Source organism: Theropithecus gelada, chromosome 19 (assembly GCF_003255815.1).
Source record: "Theropithecus gelada isolate Dixy chromosome 19, Tgel_1.0, whole genome shotgun sequence".
Lineage (NCBI taxonomy): Eukaryota > Metazoa > Chordata > Mammalia > Primates > Cercopithecidae > Theropithecus > Theropithecus gelada.
Window position 1 is genome coordinate 35,962,430 of NC_037687.1, and position 22,820 is coordinate 35,985,249.

At 40.1% G+C, this 22,820-nt stretch overlaps 1 protein-coding gene across 1 annotated transcript; it reads left to right on the top strand.

Annotated features, from left to right (window-relative positions):
• Positions 1 to 5,106: 5,106 nt before the first annotated feature.
• ZNF45 (zinc finger protein 45) lies at positions 5,107 to 14,981 on the top strand. The gene is made up of 4 exons (XM_025365763.1): positions 5,107 to 5,212; positions 7,667 to 7,793; positions 8,402 to 8,494; positions 12,412 to 14,981. The coding sequence occupies exons 1-4, from the start codon at positions 5,198 to 5,200 to the stop codon at positions 14,226 to 14,228; spliced, it is 2,052 nt and encodes a 683-aa protein (XP_025221548.1). The 5' UTR covers positions 5,107 to 5,197; the 3' UTR covers positions 14,229 to 14,981.
• The last annotated feature ends 7,839 nt before the right edge of the window (positions 14,982 to 22,820 follow it).

Sequence of the window (22,820 nt, forward strand, 5' to 3'; positions counted from 1 at the left end):
GAGTAGACCCTTCAACGATTATATGTGGAATGAATGGTTCAGGTGATAAATAATGAGGCCTTGATCACATGGTGTATCTATCAACTATTCACTACATCATTAAAGTAGTCATTGTACAGATCTTTGAGTTCCTTCCAAATGCTTGTAGCAATATAGTAGGTGTTGGGGATGGAGCAGGAAACAAAACTCCCCATTAGACAGGTGTAATGCATATAAGTAAGTAAATATCTAGAAGGATGTTAGAGCGGAATAAGGGCTTAGAGAAAAGAATTAAGCAGAGATGAGGGATAGGAAGTGTTGGGGTGCAGTTAGGAGACCGAAATTATCTACGGGATGGCTAGAGAGAGACTCTGAGGTGGTGACATTTGAATAAAGAAGGAAGAGGTTCTTAGTGTGGCTCTTCTAATAGTCTCTTTGGCCCTAGCCTCCTCCCCATCAAGCCTCCTCCTGTCTGAGAGAGTAATCTGTTTCTAACCCAAAAGGAATCTTTTTACTCTCGTTTCTGGAAGTCCTTCAGTGCTCTCCTGCTGACTTGCAGATAATATTGTGACTTGAACATCATCATGGTTTGAATTCTGCCTTCCTGTCCCATCTCTTTCTGCCTATTATTTGTCTTCACATCATGACATTTGTTCTCTGGGAGTTTTATAGTGATTTGGATTCTCTGGCTAATACAGCTCAGTCATCCTCCAGGGCTCAGATTGAGCCACGTTTGCGTAGAACCCCCTGCATTCCAGTGTGGGCTTAGGAGCCCATTCCTCATGCTGCCAGAGGATGCTGTGCACTACTCTGGCATTTAGCCATGTGTAGTGGAATTGCCAGTTTCCTCATCACTAGACTGTGAGCATCTTGAGGCTGGAGAATTGCATCTCTTTTAGTAAGGTTCCCACAAGTCTTCATTGAGTTAATAAACTCATCTATTTAATGAAGTAGTAATAAATTCACCTGCCTAGTGCTAATTATGCAGGCAGTAAAACAGTGTTCGTTCTCAGTATTTTAAGGGACACATTCTGTAGGTTCCGTAACAGTGACTCATGCTGCATTGACTTTGAAGAGCAGAGAGTACTGTCCTAAGATGTATTTAACAAAATCCAGAGATGCTTTTCCTTCCAAAAATGACTTTGATCTTGCCCAAGGACAGCAAATATTGTGAAAGACCTAGAGGAAAAACTTGGAAATAAAATCCCTGCTCTCCAAATCCTCCCAACTGGAGTCAGTCTCAGAATTATACAACTCAGAGAGACCTTAGACCAACTAGTCTAGTCTTCCTATGTGCATCTCCATGTCTGATGGTGGGTTCATTCATTCTTTCAGTCATTTCTGCTGGGCAATTACTTTGTACAGGAACTGTTTTAGGTACTTGGGATATAAAGCTGAATAAGCATTCATCACAAGACAGATGGTTGATGTGCTATTATCACTTTTTTCCCCAAGGCAATGGAAATATACCCCCTGCAAAACATTCTTATTGAGAAGAGGTTGCTGGGCAAATAATAGAGTTAGAACAAAGTGAATTACAAATTCTAAAAGTATTTCAGGCTGGGTGTGGTGGCTCACACCTATAATCCCAGTACTTTGGGGGGCCAAGGTGGGTAGATCACTTGAGGTCAGGAGGTCAAGACCAGCCTAGCCAAAATGGGGAAACCTCATCTCTACTAAAGAAACAAAAGAAACAAAAAAAATTAGCCAAGAATGGTGGTGGGTGCCTGTAATCCCAGCTACTGGGGAGGCTGAGGCAGGATAATCTTTTGAACCAGAAGGCTGAGGTTGCAGTGAGCCAAGATCATTCCACTGAACTCCAGACTGGGCCACAATGTGAGACTCCATTTCAGAAAAATAAATAAATATTTCTTCTAAGATTGGAAGGTTTTATGTTTCCTGTTTCCGTAGTAAGGGTTCTTCTATCTGAACTGAGAGAACTAAGAATAATTTACTAATAAATGAAGCAGTAATTAACTAATACTAAACTTTTAATCTGGGTATTTTACTCTGTTTCCACCCTCCACAGAATCAGAATCATACCCTGAGAGCTACAAGGAGAACTCCATTTTTCACTGTGCAGGGGCTCTCTCCTGAAGGGTCAAGTGGAATCTGGAATCCAGCCCATGTTTCCCCATCATCAAGCCATGTGAAGCTGCAGACTCCCTGAGTGTCTTAGTCTGTTTGTGCTGCTATAACAAAATATACCATAGACTGGGTGGCTTAAACAGCAAACCTTTATAACTCACAGTCTTGGAGACGGGGAAGTCCATGATCAAGTCACTGGCAAATCCAGTGTCTAATGAGGCCACTCTTACTGGTTTGCAGAAGCTATTGTCTTGTATCTTCCTGCGGGGAAGAGAGAAGGAGCTAGGTTACTTGCTTTTCTTACAAGGACAGCAATCCCATTATGGAGGCTTCACCCTCATGACCTAATTACCTCCTAAAGGCCCCACCTCCCAATAACATCACATTAGAGCTTCAACATAAGAATTTTGAGGGGACACAGACGTTGGTCCACAGCAGCAAGGGAGGGGCTCCTTGACTGTTTCATGTAAAGCAGCTGCATGGGTTTATGCATAACTTCTATTGATTGTTTAAGCTGCCAGAAACTGTTCCACATGTTTTATGTATACTTAGTCACTTTCACTGATCTTCCTATGAGGTAGTTATTATTATTATATCCAATTTATAGATTAGACATTAGAGCACAAAGTACTAGCAAGTTGGAGATGCCCGTATTCCAGTACTGGTGGGCTGGTTCTGGAGTCTAGACTGTTCACAACTCTGTTCTCTACTCCCTCAAGCAGCTCCCTTGGCTTCAGAGTCCAATCTCCATTTCTCTGCCTTTTACCCCTAACTCTGGAGCCCTCATTTCTCCTTCCATGAAACCTTAGATTCCCATCTGCTTATTTTTGTCTTTAGAAGCAACAGAGAGACAAGATTTGGAATAGTGGCTCTTATATGAAAGCCAGATTCAGGTACTGTTCCTGCCTCTTGACCTCACCGAGCCTCAGCTTCCTCGCCTGTTAAATGGATACAATTGCCATCATCATATTTGTTGAGAACTCCCTAAAATGCCAGGTATTATGCCAAGGGCATTGCATAAATTCACTCATTGATTCCTCACAGTAATCCTATGATTAACATCCTGTTTTCATTTCCTTTCTTTTAGCTGAGCATAGGCACAGAGGTTTGGGTGGTTGGACCAAGGTCACACAACTGATGCAACAGTAGGTTCTTCACAGGTATGTGTGAAGTACCTTAATGAAACATCATGGACCAGCTTCTTCATATGTTAAACATCACCATTTTTGTTATTACTGTACTTACTGTAGCTTGTTAATTTCAGTGACATTGATTATCTAATTTATAGCTGCATAAATCTTGCAGAGTCACGATTTTTTATTCAATTTCCTCTGTCTCTGTGATAATCTTTTTAAGGCCGTACTGTTAAAGTAAATTTTGCAAGGTCTTTTTTTTTTAGATTTTGTCTTTCTCTTTAGAGATAGAGTCTCGCTCTGTTGGCCAGGTTGGTCTTGAACTCTTGGCCTCAAGCAATTCTCCCACCTTGGACACAGAGTGCTAGGATTACAGGCATAAGCCACCATGCACAGCCAAATTTTTCAGGGTCTTATACCTTTTAGAAACCAGTCCATATAGTCAAATTCATAGAGACAACGTGGTTATCAGGGGCTGGGAGGGGGAATGGGGAATTATTACTTAATGGGTACAGAAAAAATTCTGATGATGGATGGTGGTGATGGTTGCACAACAATGTAAATGTACTTACCGAACGTAACTACTTAAATGGTTAAAATGGTAAATTTTATGCTACGTATTTTACTATCAAAAAAGCAGTCATCTATGTACAGTAGTTCCCCCTTATCCACAGCAAATACCTTCCAAGAGCCCCAGTGAATGACTTAAACCTCGGATATTACCGAAGCCTCAATATGCTATGTTTTTCCTTTACCTACATACTTATGATAAAGCTTAATTTATAAATTAGGCACAGTAAGAGACTAACAATAACTCAAAATAGAATAATGATAAAATACCATAACAAAAGTTCTATCAACATGGTCTCTCTGTCTCTCAAAATATCTTACTGCACTCTACTCACCTATTTTTGGACCATAGTTGACTTCAGGTAACTGAAACCACAGAAAGCAAAACTATGGATAGGAAGGACCTCTGTAATCTTAAGTATTATTGCAAAAGCCTCAAATTAAGTGTGGGAAACCAAGAGAGAATAACAGGTATTTCAGAGGTTAAAGGCAAGGTTAAAGCACAAACCTCTACTAAAAAATTCATTGGCTGAGTGTGGTGGCTCACACCTGTAATCCCAGCACTTTGGGAGGCTGAGGCAGGAGGATCACTTGAGCTCAGGAGTTGGAGACCGGCTCGGGCAACATAGCAAGACCTCGTCTCTACAAAAAGTCAAAAAATTAGCTGGACATGGTGGTGCACACCTGTGGTCCCAGCTACTTGGCAGGCTGAGGTGGGAGGATCGCTTGAGCCCAGGTATGAGTTCATGATTGTGCCGCTGCACTCCAACCTGCGCAGCAGAGCAAGACCCTGTCTCCAAAAAAATATATATATATTGGTAGAAACCATTAATGAGGATAGGTTTTTATGTTACTGAATGTTATATGCTTTTCTGCAGCTAAGAAGTAAGGTACTCTGAAAATGTTCTTTGAGCTTTTTCCCCTCATTTAATTCGTAAACAATCCTATGAGGTTAATTCTCTCATTGTTAATCTCTTCATTTTATGCATGAAAGAACTGAGGCACAGAGATATTAATAATTTGTCCAGGATTTCATAGCAAATAACAATGCCATAAATCTAGGCACTTGGCCCCAGAGGTTACTCTTAATCTGAGCATTTTACTCTCAATTTCTACTCTCCCTAGAATCAGTCATACCCTGAGAGCCACAAGGAGATACTATGTTAGGGGCACACTGTGTGTGGTCAGGCAGGTCACTCGCTTGCCAGAGTCTTACAGTCAGAGGAACAAGTAGTATCTGGAATCCAGCCTAGTCTCTGTTCATCAAGCCAGCCTGAGGAAGGAACACTGTTGCTATTTCATGTTTAAAAAACAGCTATGTGGGTTAGTGACATCCTTGGCCAAACTCTCATAGCTTTTTTCTCCTTCCCCCTTGTTTTCTCCTTCCCTCTTAAGACTTGGCACTTCTCCAGAAGGAGGAGGACAAAATGACGAAGTCTAAGGTGAGTTGGACCTCCCTTTCTCCATAAAAATTGTCATCTCATTTCTGAAAGATTACACACACCTTATTCTTTTTGTTAGGAAGATGAAGGAGAACAGTAGACATTTAAGAACCTCTTGTGTGCCAGATGCTTGCTGCTTTTTACTTTTGTGTTGATTTTTCTTGCTTCACTTTATGACTTTATGATTTGATAAATCAGCATAGAAAAGTCAGTAACAGAATAAAAATCTCTCATTTTCCTACTATTTCCCTTACAAAACAACTGTTTTGATTTTCCATGTTCTTTTCCTCAGATGTATTCTGTGTATTTGTAAGCATTGTATAGATAAAATGTTCAAGTTACACCTTTTCTAATTAATATTATTTTCCGCATATTTTTATAGTCCCTTGAATTGATGTTACTCTGTGGTGTGTGTGTGAAATAACTTTTCTCCTCATTCATCAACATTTAGGTAGTTTAGAATTTTTACTGAAAACGGTTACTCCAGTTTTCCCACAAATAACCATTTTTTTCCAAAAAGCACTTTGAAGGAGTTTTGCTATTATTTACTTTTAATGTTATAGAAACACTATATTGAAAAAGTACTTTTGATATGTGGTACTTTGGGTATTTCGTATATCAATGATTCAAATATGACATCGTGCAACATGATATCTCTGATCAGAGAAAACATTATTAGGTATTTCCATGTAAGAAAGCTAGATTTTTCTTACCCAGGCCTGAGTTGTACCCTATGTATGTTTATTTACTGATCTGTATTGTTTTACTCTTATGTTAACTTATTTTATTCAAGTAATAATGTACTTAATTTTAGAAGTCCAGTAGTACAAGAGGACTTACCAGATACTTTTCTTACTGTATTTATTCCTCACACCAACTTTATGAGGCAGTACTTGGTCTCATGCGCATTTTAATTACAAAGAAACAAGATTGTAGAATTGTGGAAAGTTGCTTAGTTTCACTTAGGATACCAGAGATCCAACTGATTTCAAAAGACTCCAGGATTTTTACTTAATTGAAGAGAGAGAGGCAAAGGAAAAGAACTCTTCACTCAGCAGACCTGGCCCTTTTTGTGTGGGTGCCTAGCTTGTCCTGGTTAGTGGAAGATGCCTCAGATAATACTGCCTCTACTTGATTCTCTCTCCAGTGGCCTCTTCTTCTCTATGATCACTGTCATTCATTTAGGGCATCTGAATGTGCAGGGCTCCAGGGATGAACAGTGTTTATATGATTAAAACAATATGATATGCTGGCTGGGCGCCGTGGCTCATACCTGTAATTCCAGCAATTTGTGAGGCCGAGGCAGGTGGATCACTTGAGGTCTGGCGTTCGAGACCAGCCTGGCTGAACATGGCGAAATCCTATCTGTACTAAAAATACAAAAATTAGTCTGGCATGGTGGTGCATGCCTGTAATCCTAGCTTCTTGGGAGGCTGAGGCACGAGAATCACTTGAACCCAGGAGGCAGAGATTGCAGTGAGCTAAGATCATACCACTGCACTCCAGCCTGGGGAACAGACAAGGCTCTGTCTCAAACAAACAAACTATACGATATGCTAGTGATTCTTTATCATGGGTGATTTTACCACCCTGCCCCCCACCCCCTGGCAGTATCTGGAAACATTTTTGGTACCACAGGTCAGGGGTGCTACCAGCATCTAGTAGGTAGAAGCTAAGGATGCTGCAAAACACCCTACAGTGCCCTAGACACCCCCACACAGCAGACAGCTATCCCGCCTGAAAAAGCAATAGTGCTGAGTTTGAGAAACCCTCCTCTACACAAAGCTATACAACACCAGCAAAATGTAGGTGAACAACAACGTATATGCTAAAAAAACAGACTTAAAATCATCACTAGAAATTTTACAGAGTTGTAAGATAAAACTCTAAATGGAATATCAATAAAAGGACAGTAACAGGCAAGATACCAAAGAAAAATAAAAATGTCCAGTAAATATGTGAAAATATGATCTTACTAATTAAGTACACACCAAAAAACCAAGTTGTTTCTTACTGAACAGATTGCCTAGGATTTTGGAAAAGTCAGTTATAGTCAATGTTATATATGGTATGGAGAATCAATGATATTTACTTTCTCTTGGGGATAGGATAAGATAGGGAAAAATTGAAAAGAAGAGCTGTCATATATCGTAATTTGGAAGTTGCATATTCTCTGACATTGTGATTTTTCACTTCTTGGAACTTACCTAAGAAAATAGGTGGGTAATATCTATGTAAAAAGTTGTTCTTTACAGCATTTATTATAAAAAGGAAAAATCTCTAAAATATAATACACTTTATATGGAATGGTTAACTATATGACAGTAAAGTTGAGTATGGTCTCTTAAGAATCTGGCACCTTTCCCCACACATCTTTTTCACATTTCTCAGTGCTATCTGTCTTCCAGTGGACCTATATTGCAAGATTTAGGTGGAGTGTGTTTGATGTTGTAGGAGCCAGTGACATTCAAGGACGTGGCTGTGGTCTTCTCTGAGGAGGAGCTACGACTGCTGAACCTTGCCCAGAGGAAGTTGTACCAAGATGTGATGCTGGAGAATTTCAGGAATGTGGTCTCAGTGGGTGAGGACAGGCATTCTCTGACTGAACATTGTCTCCCTCCGGTGTCTCTCTGTCCTTGGGTATACAGGGCTTTGGAGCTCTTGAACTGGTTTTCAGTTTTCTAATCATCCATCATAAGACAGATATGGAATTTTTAGTCTTTCCCCCTGGCAAAAGTGTGTATTTTGTTAATGAACTATAACTTGACAGCATGACAACTATACACTTTTATACTTTCTCAAATTGTGGTCATCTCCAATTAATGGCTCATGATATACATTTGATGAATTGTACCATTGGTTTTTTTAATGAAATAAAATGGGGTAGAAAATGTCAGAGCACTTGGCAATAACTGCACATTGCAGCAAAGACTATGTCCTGTTGCCAAGAAGAATGTGAGAGACAATGGAGAGGGTATGATGAAAACATATTTTTTTTCTAGTAATTTATACTTATATCTGCATATCTTGGGTCTTTGCATGAAATATACTTCCTCCAATGGGTCATGATTAGAAGTGTGGAAAACACTAATTTTGATGTCCTGAAGACGATGAAATGAGGACAAGAATTTTTAGTAATTTTGGCCTCTAATGTATTAATTATAAACCTATGTCCTTGCCTTTTCACAGGGCATCAGTCCACACCAGATGGTCTAACTCAGTTAGAGAGAGAAGAAAAGCTGTGGATGATGAACATGGCAACCCAGAGAGATAACTCCTCAGGTGAGGAGGGGCTGGGGCTGCTGGACTTTTTTCTATTAGTCTTGGAGATATTCCAAGGTTGGTAAACAAAAATATGTGATGAAGGCATAGTCTAGAACAGTTTTTTCCCCCTGATGAATATCTAATCTAATTCTAATTTATTGGGTGCTTTTGGATATATGAAGATCTGTATTCATTAACCCACTTAGTTTGTTCAGGATGCTAAAACAAAATAGTACGGACTGGGGAATTTATAAACAACAGAAATTTATTTCTGACATTTCTGGGGGCTGGGAAGTCCAAGTTCAAGGCATCAGCAGATTCAATGTCTGCTGAGGGCCCACTTCCTTATCCAATGACAGCACCTTCTTGCTACGTCCTTAAATGGAAGGGGCAAGAAATCTCTCTCAGGCCTCTTTTATAAGGGCACTAATCCTATTTATGAAAGATCTGCCCTTATGACATAATCACCTTCCTAATGCCTTAGGAGTTAGGATTTCAGCATACAAATGGCAAGGGCACACACATTGAGACCATAGCACCCACATCTAATGAAAGCTTAGCTTTAGTTGTAATCAAATTGAGTATCATTTCCCCCTTGTGGCTTTCCTGTAGCCATTAATAGTGAATCTTGCTCACTTGGTGAAGAACTACTTTGTAGAATAAAGATTCTCATAGCCACTTTTGAGGCAAGTCTCTATAAAAGAAAATCACTTTACACAAGGAAAAAATAATGTTTAGAGAATAGCTTTTAAGTCTTTCCCTTTAAAAGTTTTCTTTGTGGCAACCATCCCCCTCTTCCAAAGAGAGTTACAGAAAAGAATGTTACTTCTCATTTTAGACATCCCTATTCAAATATGGTATGTATGGCAATGCCTTTATTATCTACAAAATTAGCCACTAAGCAAATAAATGTTATAGAAGATAGCCATTAAATAAACACATTCTAAAGAAGGTAGATTTTAGTTTTCTCTTCATTGTAATAAGGGGCTAACATATCATTTTCAATTAGAAACATTATAACCTGGGCAAAATAGGGAAATTGCCCTACTCAAATTGACACACTCTCAGGAAAACAAAAAAAAAGTCACATTTAAAAGTGAAAACTTGCGGCTAGGCATGGTGGCTCATGCCTGTAATCCCAGCACTTTGGGAGGCTGAGGTGGGTGGATCACCTGAGACCAGGAGTTCCAGACCAGCCTGGCCAACATGGTGAAACCCCGTCTCTACTAAAAATACAAAACTCAGTTGGGCATGGTGGCGGGCGCCTGTAATCCCAACTACTCGGGGGGCTGAGGTAGGAGAATCACTTGAATCTGGGAGGTGGAGGTTGCAGTGAGCCTAGAGCGTACCATTTCACTGTAGCCTGGGCAACAAGAGTGAAACTCCATCTCAAAAAAAATAAATAAACATAAAAGTCAAAACTTGCAAAATATATACAGACATGACAAACTAAGTAGGCTTCAACTTAAAGGAAACACATTTATCTGTTTTCCAAATTTCCATTATTACAATATAACTTTCTATTTGAACAATTTATATAAGAAATTAATACCTTTCTTAATCATTTAGGCTAGGAGGTGTCAAACTTTTGAGTATGAGTTACAATAAGAAATATATTTTATATCATAAATAATATAAACATTCACATATGGGTAGATGTGTGTGTGTGTGGCCTTAAACAATAATTTATGCAGAGAAATACATTACTGCTTACAAAACACATCTAATATTTTTCTATTCTGTTAATGCTTGTCACAAGTTACTGAATTTATTTCAAACTAATAGTCCTAGCCTTCAGTTTGAAAAACAATGGCGTGATCCATACAGAAAAATGTATTTACATCCATCCATTTTCATAGTCTGCTTTCAGAGACAACATTATTCCCGAGGCTCTAAATATTGACTCCTACTTGAAAAAGGAAAAATTTCAAAAACAATGAGAGAACAAAAATTTTAGAAGCAATCAATCCCTAGATACCCTGGCCACTTTTCTGCCTTACGATTTTTTTTTCCTAGGTAATTGTTACCATGATTCTGTGATCAGCATGATTTTCTCATCAGCACTATCCACTTAGCTTAGCCCTGCATCCAGTAAAACCTTAAAACCTCCCAGAAGAATCGCTCTTTCCAGTCCTTTTCCCATTAGGCATAGTTTACTTGAAAAAGTTCTTTCACTTTTGTAATTTGGCTCAAAGTCTCCTAGAGAAGACAAGTGGGAATTCTTTTATTCAATACATCTATTGAACACTGTGTGTCAGGCGGAGCTCTTGGGTGATGATAAAGTGGTGAATGATATAAAATGCTTGTGCTCATGGATGGCAACATCCGTTCAACAGAGACATAAAAAATAATAAGGGACATATTTAGTTTGTCAGAGGGTAATACGTGCTTTGTCAAAACAAAACACGTGAATGGAACTTGCCAGGGGAGTAAGGTAGATGGGGAGAATTTACTATTTGATATTGAGTGGGAAAGAGGCCTCACTGGGCCGGGCATGGGGACTCACAACTGTAATCCTAACACTGTGAAAGACGGAGGCAGGTGGATAGCTTGAGCTCAGGGGCTTGAGACCAGCCTAGGCAAGATGGTGAAACCCCACCTCTACAAAAAATACAAAAATTAGCCAGGTGTGGTGGTGTGCCTCTGTAGTCCCAGCAGCTTGGGGGGATAAGGCAGGAGAATCACTTGAGCCAGGAGGTTGAGGCTGCAGCGAGCCAGGTTCACGCCACTGCACTCCAGCCTGGGTGACAGAGTGAGACCCTGTCTCAAAAAAACAAAAAGGGCCAGGCACGGTAGCTCACACTTGTAATCCCAGCACTTTAGGAGGCTGAGGCGGGTGGATCACGACATCAGGAGTTCAAGACCAGCCTGACCAACATGGTGAAACTCCCCTGGTGGTTATGGAAACTTTAATTGCTATTAGGTTTTAGAATAATGTATGTTATTACCATAAACCTCTTCTCCCAGGTGTTCTCATGGAGGATATTTCCTAGCAAGAGGTAAAGGACCACTATCTGTTTACACTTGAACTTTAGGTATGTAGGTCAGCAATCCCCAATCTTGGCATCAAGGACTGGTTTGTTGGAAGATGGTTTTTGCACAGACTGGGGTCGGGGGGATGGTTTTGAAATGAAACTGTTCTACCTCAGATCATCAGACCTCAGTTGGATTCCAAAAGGAGCACGCAACCTAGATCCCTCACGCACACAGTTCACAATAGGATTCACAGTCCCATAAGAATCTAATGCCGCCACTGATGTGATGGGAGGTGGAGCTCAGGCAGTAATGGCCATTTGCCTCCTGCTCACCTCCTGCTGTGTGGCCCATTTCCTAACAGGCCACGGACTGGTATTGGTGCACGGCCCAGGGGTTGGGGACCCTAACTTAGGTGATAAGGTATTTTCTGAAAAATGTATGTCTTTCTAACTAGCACAGTGCCTCAAAATCTCCCAATCTTGGAATAAACTTCCAATGAAATAATCCCAGGCAAAGGTTTTTGATAATTTATGGTAGGAGTTTTGCTAGACATTTTGAACAGGGCCACTTTGTTCAGATGTCTATGCAGTAGGCAAATTTTGTGGAAGCTATTCATTAGACATCTGCTATAGCAAAAAATTAGGCTTTTAGTAAGGTGCAGTTTCTTGGTAAAGATTTCTTAGGAAACATGTTTCCTGTTCTGCAACCACCACATTTTTACCTGGTAGCTCACACAGAAATTTAGTGTGATTCTAAGCAGGTCTCATCAATGTGTAGTGAATGAGAACCTGATGACTCCCTCTTGGTGTCTTGGTACATGTACATGATGAAAATGAGAAACGGAACCTTCTCCTGGTTCAATGAAGCCTTAGGCTGTGGGCCTGAGTTTATAAACTTGACATCTTGGAACAAAACATTATTCACATGCTCCCATCTCCAAATTTTCTTTATCCTTTTAGGAGGCAAGAATCTAAAAGAGATGGAGACTCTTCAAGAAGTAGGATTAAGGTACCTGTCTCATGAAGAATTTTTCTGCTCCCAGATCTGGCAACAGATTACAAGAGAGTTAACCAAGTATCAAGATTCTGTGGTAAACATTCAAAGAACAGGCTGTCAGTTGGAAAAACGAGATGATTTGCACTATAAAGACGAGGGATTCAGTAATCAAAGTTCCCATCTTCAAGTTCACCACAGAGTCCACACTGATGAAAAACCCTACAAAGGAGAACATTGTGTGAAAAGTTTCAGCTGGAGCCCTCATCTTCAAATTAACCGAAGGGCTAATGCAGGAGAGAAGCCCTACAAATGTGAAAAATGTGATAATGCCTTCCGTCGGTTTTCAAGTCTTCAAGCCCATCAGAGAGTCCACAGTAGAGCAAAATCATACACAGATGATGCAACTTATAGGAGTTTTAGTCAGAGGTCACATCTTCACCATCATCAGAGAGTTCCCACTGGAGAGAATCCATACAAATATGAAGAGTGTGGGAGGAACACTGGGAAAAGCTCACATTGTCAAGCTCGTCTGATAGTTCACACGGGAGAGAAACCCTATAAATGTGAGGAGTGCGGGGTAGGCTTCAGTCAGAGATCGTATCTTCAGGTTCATCTGAAAGTTCACGCTGGAAAGAAACCATATAAGTGTGAAGAGTGTGGGAAGAGCTTCAGTTGGCGTTCACGACTACAGGCTCATCAGCGAATCCACACTGGCGAGAAACCATACAAATGCAATGCTTGTGGCAAGAGCTTTAGTTACAGCTCACACCTTAACATTCATTGTAGAATCCACACAGGAGAGAAACCCTATAAATGTGAGGAGTGTGGGAAAGGTTTCAGTGTGGGTTCACACCTTCAGGCCCATCAGATAAGCCACACTGGAGAGAAACCATACAAATGTGAGGAGTGTGGGAAAGGCTTCTGCCGGGCCTCAAATCTTTTGGACCATCAAAGAGGCCATACTGGAGAGAAACCATATCAGTGTGATGCATGTGGTAAGGGCTTCAGTCGTAGCTCAGATTTTAACATTCATTTTAGAGTCCATACAGGGGAAAAACCCTATAAATGTGAGGAGTGTGGCAAAGGCTTCAGCCAGGCCTCAAATCTTCTGGCCCATCAAAGAGGCCACACTGGAGAGAAACCCTACAAATGTGGTACATGTGGGAAGGGCTTCAGTCGGAGCTCAGATCTTAATGTACACTGTAGAATCCACACAGGAGAGAAACCCTATAAATGCGAGAAGTGTGGTAAGGCCTTCAGTCAGTTCTCCAGCCTTCAGGTGCATCAGAGAGTCCACACTGGAGAGAAACCATATCAGTGTGCAGAGTGTGGGAAAGGCTTCAGTGTAGGTTCACAGCTTCAAGCCCATCAGAGGTGCCACACTGGAGAGAAACCTTATCAATGTGAGGAGTGTGGGAAGGGCTTCTGTCGGGCCTCAAATTTTCTGGCACATCGTGGAGTCCACACAGGAGAAAAACCATACCGATGTGATGTGTGTGGTAAGCGCTTCAGGCAAAGATCCTACCTTCAGGCCCACCAGAGGGTCCACACAGGAGAGAGACCATACAAATGTGAGGAATGTGGGAAAGTCTTCAGCTGGAGCTCATACCTTCAAGCCCATCAAAGAGTTCACACTGGAGAAAAACCATACAAATGTGAGGAGTGTGGGAAAGGCTTCAGTTGGAGCTCAAGTCTTATCATTCATCAGCGAGTCCATGCTGATGATGAGGGTGACAAGGACTTTCCTTCATCAGAGGATTCACACAGGAAAACTCGATAAATTATGTTTTACTATCTCAGATGGGTGCTGAAATATTTTAATTATCAGAGCTATCATAGACAAAACATTTGTTTTATAAAGTCAGTAGTTCGGCCGAGTGATTGGGAGACCACACAGCAGAGAAACCTCACAAGAGTGGAGACATATAGACTGCATTCAGAACACTGACCATTAGCTGATACATGCAGACAAGAGGATCAGGAAGGATGAGTCTGATCTGGAGTAAACCAGAAGTACTAAGATGGGAATGCTGAACGCTATTCCACTAGAATATAAGGTCCAAGAGGGTAGGGACTTTGTTGACTGCCAAATCTACTCTGCCTTTTCAGTGCCTAACACATTGTAATTTTTCAGTAATATTTGAAATTACTGTCATACTTGAAATTCAGTAATATTTGACATTTATCTCTAAAAGTTTCTCTAAAATTGTACTCAGAAGAAGAATTCTGCAATGTTTGGAAGATATATAAGTTAGTCATATGGCCTGATTTTCCCATTTTTGCAGGTCTCGTGGATGAGTGTTTATCAAACTGAAGGTTGCAGCTTGTTAGTGGGTCCAGAGATCAGTTTCTGGCTAGCAACTAGAAATTTTGTATGTTAACAGTACTTTATTGAAGTGTAATCTGCATGCAGTAACATGCACAAGTCTCAAGTTTATGGCTTCCTGAATTTTGACAAATGTAATAATCACCAAGATCCATGTATACAATGTCTATTAAACCAAAAAGTTTTCTTGTGCCCATTTCCAGTCAATCCCACCTCTAGTGCCAAGTATTATGATTTCTATACCATAAATTACTTAGGTCTGTTCCTGAGCTTCCTATGGATTTAGTATGTACTCTTATATCTAGATTCTTATGATCAAATGTATGATGATCTCAGTAGATTCAGAGAAAACATTTGACAAAATTCAGCATCCACTCATGATGAAAAAATTTTTCATAAAAGGCATCCATGAAAATCATACAAGCTAACCTTATTTTTTTACAGATGAGGGAATAATTTATATACAGTGAAACTGACTTTTTTTACATTATTAGGGAATAATTTATATACAGTGAAACTGACTAGTGTATCATTATGCATTTTGGCAAGTGCTGTCATATGAACACCACCATCACAATCAAGACATTCAACAGTTCTAGCACCCCCTGCCCTGAAACTTGCTTGTTCTGTTTAGTCAGTCCCTCTCCCCATCACCAGCCCTTGTCAACCACTGACTTATTTTCCATCTGTATAGTTTATATCATTACCAGAATGTCATATAAATGGAATCCTAGAGTATGTTTCCTTTGGAGTCTGGCACCTTTCACTTAATGCTTCTGAGACTCATCTGTCTTGTTGCATGTATCAGTACAGAAGTCCTTTCTTTTTATTGCTGAATAGTCATATGGATGTGCCAGTTTGTTTATCCATTTATCACTGGTGGGATATTTGGGTTTTCAGTTTGTAGTGATTATGAAGAGAGCTGCTGTCAACATTTGCAAACAGTTTTGTGTATCCACATTTTCTTTTGTCTTAGTAAATATCTAGGAGTGGAATTGCTGGGTTGTATGGTAACAGTATATTTATGAAAAACTGACAGACTTTTCTAAAATAACTGTACCATTTTACATTCCTACTACCAGTGTATGAAAGTCCCAGTACCTTAACTTCACCAACAATTGGTATGTCAGGGTTTTATTTTGTTTTTATTTTGTTATTAGGATTTCAAAGGTTTTATACTGGGATTTCATTTTGGTTTTAATTTACATTTCCTTAATGGCCATTGAGCATCTTTACTGCTTGTTTGCTACCCATATGCCTATTTTCTTTTGTGAAATATGTTCAAATCTTTTGTCCATTTTTTTAAAACCTGAGTTGTTTGTTATTGATTTTTGAGAGTTCTTTATATGTTCTGGATAGATATCTTTGTCAGTTATGTGTTTTGCAAATATTGTATACCATCATGTGACTTGTGTTTTTATTCCATTAACAGTATTTTTCACACTAGAAATTTTTTTTTTAATGAAGTTCCTTTTTTGTCTTTGGTAGATTGTGCTTTTGGTTTCAAATAAAAGAACTCAGCCTAATCCAAGGTCACAAAGATTTTTCTCCCACTTTTTTTATCACAACTTTTATGTTTTCAGGTTTTATATTTAGGTCTATGATATATTTGAGTTAGTATTTATGTAAGATGTGAACCTTTATATAACGGAGGTCCACTATTTGCATATGAGAATCCAATTAACTATTCTTTCAGTATTGCCATGGCACCTTTATGAATCCACTAACCATACGTGTATGGGTCTTTTTCTGGCCTCAGTGCAGTTTCATTGATTTATGTGTCTATCATTTTGCCAAATATTGCACATCTTGACTTTTGTATCTGTATATAATGTCTTCAAACCAGACAGTGTGAGTCTTCCAACTCATTATTTTATTTTGGCTATCAAATTTGTTTGCCTTACCATAATTTCCAGAATCAGCTTTGTCATCTGTAAAGATAATTTGCCGGGATTTTTATTGAGATTACAATGAATATTATAGATGAGTTTGGGGACAATTGACATTTTAGCAATACTGAGAATGTTCTAAACTATATACACAGTATCTGCCTATTTGTTTAGGACTCCCTTATTTCTTCAGTAATTTGTAGTTTTAACCTACAGATCCTGCACATACTTTGTTAGATTTATACCTACACATTCCTTTTTTGGGGGTTCTAAATTAGTACTGTTTTTCAAATTTCAATTTTCAATTGTTCTTTTTCAATATATAGAAATACAGTTGATTGTTTTATGTTGACCTTGTGTCCTATGATCTTGCCAATCTTAGTTATTGGTTTAAGTAGCTGTTCTATTGATTGCTTGGGATTTTCTGTGTAGACAATCCTGTCATCTGCAAAAAAAAAAAGAAGGAAAAAAAAATGTGCTTTTCCCTCCCAATTCATATGCCTATTACAGCCCCTCTACTATGATATGGGGAAACTTCTTCCAAGGTTAGGTTTGAATGTCAAAAGTCCTTCCAAGATTAGGTTTGTATGTCAAAACTCCTGACAGTAGTCCTTTGGAATGATCAAAGAAAGATGATTACAGGGGTGGGAGGGCTGCCCAGAAAAAGGTCCAAAACAGAGAGAAAGAATAGTCAGTGTTCAGTCAGTTTATAAAGGGGGATGTCCTGCCAGCACAGAGTTTAAAAGAGGTGGTGGAGGGCATATGCACTTGTGGAGCAGTAAGTGAACGTTATCAGGATTGTGAGGGAGACTGGACATAGGCAAGAGATGCCTAGAGGTGGCTTGCACTAAGTCAAACTCCAAGTTTCCTCCAATCTTAACAATTCACCCCTGATGTTTGGGTTAGCAGCAAACTCCCAGGTTTCCTGTAAATAAACTTGCATTTGAGAGAGGCCAAATATGCAAAGTTGACCCAATAAAATTAGGCCAACAACGATGATAGCTCCCTGTAAGATAATGTGGCACCAGATGATGTTAATCCAGGCAGAAGGAGGCAGTCAGGAGAAGAAATGGGGATTCAGAAACTCTTGCTACATTTTAGTAACTGAGTAACATCGTTGACTGTTTTGGTTTATCTATTGAATGATTCTGGAGAGCTTTCCTGTTTTTATTGACCTACACGCAGCCAGAGGTTCCCTTCAGAGGGCCACCTTGAGATGCCACTAGTTCATCTAATGCAGTATTTTATCAACTACCATACAGCTACAGAGCTTTATCTCATTAAGGGCTTCTAAATCTTGGGCTATTTGGTATATATGGTCTGCCAGGAATTGTGACATTGTTTAGCAGCTCTAAGAACGAAGTCTGCTACAGAACTGAAAAGATCTAGACTTATGCCTATTATACCAGAGATTGTGACGAGGCCCAATTTATAATATATAAAAAGGTGGCCTGGTATCCCCTTTTATGGGAAGGGCATTCACCAGTGCATACGTGTGAGACCCTTGTACTTTCAATGGCTTTATATACTATCGTTGATAGAGGGCAGGAAAGGTGGGACTGTGAAGGGAAATTTCATGAGGAAGAACCTTGGTGAGGTTGAGGGAGTGCCTAGGGAAGTAAAGGAGCTGGAGGGTGACCAGAGAGGATGGCAACTAGATAGTAGTATGGATATCAAATACCTCCCAAGAGTGTGGAAATTAGTTGTATGAGTGGTTACCCAGATTGGGACGCCTGCTGGCAGGCCCAGCGTTGTTGGAGTTTTATTTCTTGGATGACATGTTCTGTTGCTGTTTCACATGTATTATCTGGCAAGTTGAAGAAAGTAGGATGTGGTGTCATGACGAAGGAATAGTGTAGAGTGAAGCATGGATTGCTGGACAATGGGACTGGTGCTAATGCAGTGGTGGAGGTCACTGTGGAGACCATAGGGAGTAGTTATCATGTCCAGGTCCCAAGCGTTAAGCATGAAGGGAGGTATAGGTTTTTTTGTTTGTTTGTTTTGTTTTTTGTTTGTTTGTTTTTTTGTTTGTTTGTTTGTTTGTTTTGAGACGGAGTCTCGCTCTGTAGCCCGGGCTGGAGTGCAGTGGCCGGATCTCAGCTCACTGCAAGCTCCGCCTCCCGGGTTTACGCCATTCTCCTGCCTCAGCCTCCCGAGTAGCTGGGACTACAGGCGCCCGCCACCACGCCCGGCTAATTTTTTGTATTTTTAGTAGAGACGGGGTTTCACCGTGTTAGCCCGGATGGTCTTGATATCCTGACCTCGTGATCCGCCCGTCTCGGCCTCCCAAAGTGCTGGGATTACAGGCTTGAGCCACCGCGCCCGGCCGGGAGGTATAGTTTTAAAGGCTTTTGTGTGGGGGTCACTTCACCCAAAGGATGAAATTAAGTGGTGGGGCACCAATGGGTGTAAGTTGGCTAGTTTATAGGGTATTGGCTTACACCAAAAGGGCATCACATGAGGAGCCAATAGAATGGGACAAGGACAAATCTACTGCAGTTCCTTGATGCAGCAGAGTAGGTCATTGGCAATGGTAGGTCCCTGTGTGCTGTCATTCATCAGGGTTTGGATATACCTAGATAAGTAAGGGCCTGCCAGTAAGCTTTAGCTTCTTGCAGAGTGTGATTACATTGTGCAGGACAGGAAAATACATGACTGTAGACAGCTATATAGCAGGCAGTGTGGGAGCTTCAGTTAAGTGTGAGGTTTTATGTTAATCTGGCTAGGTGTTGGGCTGTGTTTAATGTTTGATTTAGCTGAAGGTGTCAAAGGTTGCAGTTTTACTTTTCTCTCATGTCCCTTCTTTTTCCCTCCCTGTTGTCTTTGAATTTCCCTAAGAAGTTTAAAAACAGAATCTGTGTCTTGCAGCCTTCTCAGTTTTATTATCCTGTTGTTACACAAGAATCCCATTGATATGTGGTAAAGTGTGGGGAGAGGGAAAGTGTTCTACAATCATACGATTTAATCTGTCTTTTAGTAGGCCTGAGTCCCTGGCCTGTGACCTTCAGACGCAGTTCTTAGTCTTTCTGTTTTCCCCTTAGGTGAGACAGGAAGGCTAAAGAGGGCAGGAGTTGGCATATTGCCTTTCTCCCAAGTTATGTAAGTATTTGATAAAGTCATTTCCCTTGTAGAGCAGTCCTTTGTTACGTGGAACACTCTCAGTGTATTTCAAAATAGTTACTTTTATCCTCCTCCAAAACATGAGATTTTTCTTGTATATTCACCATGAGAACCTAGTAGCATTACTGGAGGTAAATTCCATGAAAATGTGAAGCTCCCCCTAAGACTGGGTCCCTGGAAGATTTTTGAAGCTAGCCTCCAATGAATTCTCTAAATTACCAATTAAGCATTCCTACCAATAACATGACTAATTACTTATTACCAGCTAATTAGTAACAGTTACCAACACTTAGTTACCAATTAGCTGGTAATAATTAAACTGCTAATAAATATTACCAATTAGCTGGTAATACTTAATTAGCAGTGTTATTGGTAACACTTAGTTACCAATATTCTTTCCCTGCCTAAATGGTCTTACTTGATCCTGCTCCAAGTAAGCTGATCTCTATTTGCTTTTCTCTCCAGATTTAGGGCTTGTGGTTTGCCTTTTGACCTCTATTATCTGACAGATCCAGAAAAAATTAATTTCTTTAGTTTTTTGTTGTTGTGAGGATGGGAGTGATCCTCCCAGAAATCGGACTGACATCCAGAAATTGGATTATCTGTTTTTTTTTTAAATTATTATTGTTGCGTTCTAAGAGTTTTTGTATTCTAGATACTAGTCCATTGTCATACGTATGATGGGCAAATATTGTCTCCAATTTAGTGGGTATCTTGTCACTTTATGGTATCATTTGTAGTAAAAAGGTTTAATTTTGATATACTCCTATTTATTATTTTGCTTGTGCTTTTGGTGTATCTAAAATATCACTGCCTATTCCAAACTCATGAAGATTTGCCCCTGTGTTGTCTTTGAAGAGTTTTATAGTGTTAGCTCCTATGTTTATGTCAGTGATCTGAGTTAATTTTTGTGTATGGTATAAAGTAGAATTCCAACTTCATTCTTTCTTTGCAGACAGATATCCAGTTGTCTTACCATCATTTATTGAGAAGACTATTCTTTCCCCTACTAAATGGCCATAGCACCCTTGTTGAAAATGAATTGACAATAAATGTCAGGACTTATTTCTGGACTTTGAAATCTATTCCACTCATCTGTATGTCTACCCTTATGCCAGTACCACACTGTAGTTTTCTAGTAACTTTTGAAATTGGGAAATTGAGTCCTCCAACTTGGTTCTTCCTTTCTAAAGTTGTTTTGGTTATTTTGGGTCCCTTGTGTCTCCATATGAATTTAGGATCAGCTGGTCAATTTCTGGATGTGGTGGTGGTCGGGGGGAGCCAGCTAGGATATTGATAAGGATTGCATTGAATCCATAGATCAATTTGGGAGGGATTGGATCTTAACATTAACTTTTCTTATCCATGAACCACAGATGTCTTTCCTTTTATTTAGGTCATCTTTAATTTATTTCAATGATGTTTTATAGTTTTCAGTGTACAAACTTTCCTCTTCATTTGTTAACTTTATTCCTAAGTATTTTCTTCCTGTAAATTCTATTGTAAATGGAATTGTTTTCCTTTCATTTTTTTGATTATTCATTGCTAGTGTGTAAGAACACAATTTTTTTTGCATATTATCTTCCTGTAACTTTGCTGAACTCATTTACTAGTCTTACTAGTTTTTTGTGATTTCTTTAGGACTTTATGTGTATAAAATCATCTCTGCAAATATAGCCTTACTTCATTTTACTTCTTCATTTCCATATGGATATCTCTTATTTCATTTATTTGCCTAGTTGCCCTGGCTAGAACCCCCAGTGTGTATCAAATGAAAGTGGTGAGAGTTGGCCGGGCATGGTGGCTCATGCCTGTAATTCCAGCACTTTGAGAGGCTGAGGCAGGGAGATCACTTGAGGTCAGGAGTTCAAGACCAGCCTGGGCAACATGGTAAAACCCCATCTCTATTAAAAAAACAAAAGTTAGCCGGGCGTGGTGGTAGGCGCCTGTAATTCCAGCTACTCAGGAGGGGTAGGCAGGGTTGAGGCAGGGGAATCCTTTGAACCTGGAAGGTGGAGGTTGCAGTGAGCTGAGATCGCGCCACTGTACTCCAGCCTGGGCAACAGAGCAAGACTCCCATCTCAAAAAAAAAAAAAAGTGGTGAGAGTGCACATCTTTGTCTTGTCTCTGATCTTAGTACTCTGTCTTTCACCATTAAGTATGATATTAGCTGTGGGTTTTTTATAGATGCCCTTTATCATGTTCAAGAAGTTCTCTTCCATTTCTAATTTGTTGAATGTGTTGTTTATCATGAACAGGTATGCATATTTCATGGATTTCTCTCTCTCTCGCTGTCTTTTTTGTTTGTTTGTTTGTTTCCTTTCTTCTGCCTACTTTGGGTTTCAGATGTTCTTTTTTTTCTTGTTTCTTAAGGTAAAAGCTTAGGTCACTATATTAGTCTCTTCTCACACTGCTATAAAGAAATCCCTAAGACTGAGTAATTTATAAAGAAAAGAGTTTTAGTTGGCTCACAGTGCTGCAGGCTGTACAGGAAGCACAGTGGCTTCTGCTTCTCAGGAGGTCTCAAGGAGCTCTTACGGCACAAGTGACATGGCTGGAGCAGGAGGAGGAGAGCGAGGGAGGAGGTGCCATTCACTTTTAAACAACCAGATCTCCTGATAATTCACTCACTATACAGTACCAAAGGGGGATAGTGCTAAACCATTCATGAGAACTCCACACCCATGATCTATTCACCTAACACCAGGCCCTACCACCAACACTGGGGATTACAATTCGACATGAGATTTGGTGGGGACACAGATGCAAACCATTATCAGTCACTGATGGACTAATAGTGTTTATCTTAAGAAACAAGAGCAAGAGGCCGGGCGCGGTGGCTCAAGCCTGTAATCCCAGCACTTTGGGAGGCCGAGGCGGGCGGATCACGAGGTCAGGAGATCGAGACCATCCTGGCTAACATGGTGAAACCCCGTCTCTACTAAAAATACAAAAAACTAGCCGGGCATGGTGGCGGGCGCCTGTAGTCCCAGCTACTCGGAGGCTGAGGCAGGAGAATGGCCTGAACCTGGGAGGC